General features: G+C 32.4%; 1 protein-coding gene across 2 annotated transcripts in view; it reads right to left on the minus strand.

Moving 5' to 3' along the window:
- Positions 1-2500, minus strand: part of LOC122265016 (tumor suppressor candidate 2) — a 15404-nt gene that overhangs the window by 9816 nt on the left and 3088 nt on the right. Inside the window, exon 2 of one of the 2 annotated variants that reach the window (XM_043034161.2) lies at positions 666-740. The exons of the other annotated variant lie outside the window; for it this stretch is intronic. Coding sequence (XP_042890095.1) covers positions 666-740 — 75 coding nt within the window. The remainder of the gene's footprint in view (positions 1-665; positions 741-2500) is intronic. 2 annotated transcript variants of the gene reach the window in all.

Raw genomic sequence — 2500 nt, forward strand, 5'->3', positions numbered from 1 at the left:
GATCCACTTTTGTATATGAGATTTCGTTTAATAAGACCCACAAAATCCCAAAACTTTAAAACACCAAAGATATTTGTATGAGGGCAAGATGAACTCATAGTAGTGTTCTGTCCTGCCAAGTAGTTATCAATAGAATATAACAGTCATAAGTAAGATATTGAAAGCAAAGGGAAGCAATTGTAACAAAAACATAAAAGCAAATAAGCAAACACAAAACATGCAAAATCAAAGAATGCTTGTCATTCAACACTCATGATGCCATCTCTTTGAGGATAATTTTGAAACAATATACATCATTCCCAACTTAGCAAAGTAATATCAAAATTAACTTAAGGGATAAAATGTTGCATTTTGTACCAATCTTTTTACCAATTATAATGTGTCATAATTTCATTCTTTGCACTTGCTGCACCAATTCTTTCAAAAGACGAGGGCATCCCTGATAAATGAAAACTTTCCTTCTTCTGGACACCTCTGCATACACACCACATCCCACACCATTCATAATGGTTAAGAATCCACAAAGCATTAGTGTGATTAAACAGTCTATCATTCCTCTATTTCCTCTAAATTGTATTTATCGCTACGTGATTATGATTTACTCTCATTCCCACTGTGACTGCAAGGAAAGAGAAAGAAAATGGCAAAACCAAAGGCTAACTAACCCTTTCCTGGTATATACATAGGGGGTGGCGGGCCTCTTGACCGATCTCTCACCTGCCCCGGCGTCTTCCGCTGAACTAACCAGCCGGGAAGACGTAAGAAGGTCAGAACGTTTCATACTTGGTTAGGTAACTGTGATAACTCTTGCTTGCTTGCTTGCTTGCTTGCTTTTTTTTTTTTTTTTTTTTTTTAAGTCTCTTGCAAGTACAATTCTGTGAAATAACTTGACTACTGATATATACTAAGGTGTGTGAACATGATCAGATCTTGCACTAGTATTATCTATCAAAAGCATTTATTGTTTCATTAACAAGGATTTTATCTATAGCATGTGAAAAAACAATATTTCTCTGGGCAGAAGCGGAATTCCAAAGAATTATTCATATAATGGAGAAAACATTTAAAAAAATAAAAACTGAATACATAAACAAATATTAAATGTAACAACAACTAAAATAACAACAAAAGTAAGTGACGATGATGTTCTGAGGAATTTTTGTAAGAACACAGATTAAATTCATGGCAGTTGAAGAAGATTCAGAGTATGATATCAAAACACTCAAGATATCTACATGTACTATAAAATATCAATAGCAAATAGATAATATGAAAGTATTTTATCAAAGATTTGTAACAATAACAACATAATCATGAGTGAATTTTCTAATTGGTATTGTTTGGCATTTGGCTACAGTGTTACACATAAATAAAAAAAGAATCAATACATGCATCATACAGAAATATTCATCCAATAAGTTAATAATCTTCTAAGACTGGAAACAAGCTAGAAAACAATATTCTTTTCCGATATTTGACACTGTAACCATGCTTGAGAGAAGGAAAGAAAAATAAAATTGCTGACAATTATTCAAAACAAACAGATCTTGAACCACACTAATAAAATTTTGAGGAATCAACAGTCAGGGAATTATCTATGACAGCGGTTCTCCACCTGTGTTCCCCTAAACCCTAGGGTTCCATGAAGAGGTCTAAAGGGTTCCTTGACACATAACCCTTCGCATTCAACAAAATTTGTTACATCAAATTCTTTATATTTACGTAAATTTTATTCATCAGTTCCTTGTATTGCGTTGTATCTACAGTAACACTAGAAGACAAATGAAATCTGCAACGGAATTGACATGCAACTCTCTCCAACCTACAATATCTGATCCAGTATTTATATCATAATGTAGAGGAAGATAAAAACTCCTCTGGGTAACCTACAATAACAATAACACTAATAAAGCTAATCTATAAAATCTAAAAAGCAATTTCCATGAATTAATCTGCATAATATAACTTAAATCTGATACAATTATGAAATAAATGATAGGGTCTTGGCCTGGTAAATGATAAATCCCACAAACTTAATTATCAGCTATAAAATTTAAATGAATCAAAGCCATGATATCAAGGGTTAACTAATGAGTCTTATAAATTTCTGTAGTGTACCTGATAATTTTCCAGAGTCATAATTATACACTGTAATTGGAAACTAATTAAACAAAGTGGTGTGACTTTGATTTTCTGAATTTATAGGCATACATGCATAGAAGACGTAACCTACAATGCTTTCCCATAGAGATATGCTTATACTATACATCATCAAAGCAATCTAGCTTAACTTTGTTACTTCCGACAGAAAGAATACAAACACTTAAAGCTGTATGACTCAAATAACAAATACTTGGGACACATGCAAACAACAAAAAACTGCAAAATACAATCAAATGTATAATCAATCAATCCACAAAAAAAATAAAAAAAGAAAAAAAATACAACAGAAGGAATCTGAGGGCACAGTTCATCAGTGGGATGCCAAGGACTGTTCTAT

This window comes from Penaeus japonicus, unplaced genomic scaffold, assembly GCF_977035675.1.
Source record: "Penaeus japonicus unplaced genomic scaffold, GWHDUDI00000001_assembly GWHDUDI00000040, whole genome shotgun sequence".
NCBI lineage: Eukaryota > Metazoa > Arthropoda > Malacostraca > Decapoda > Penaeidae > Penaeus > Penaeus japonicus.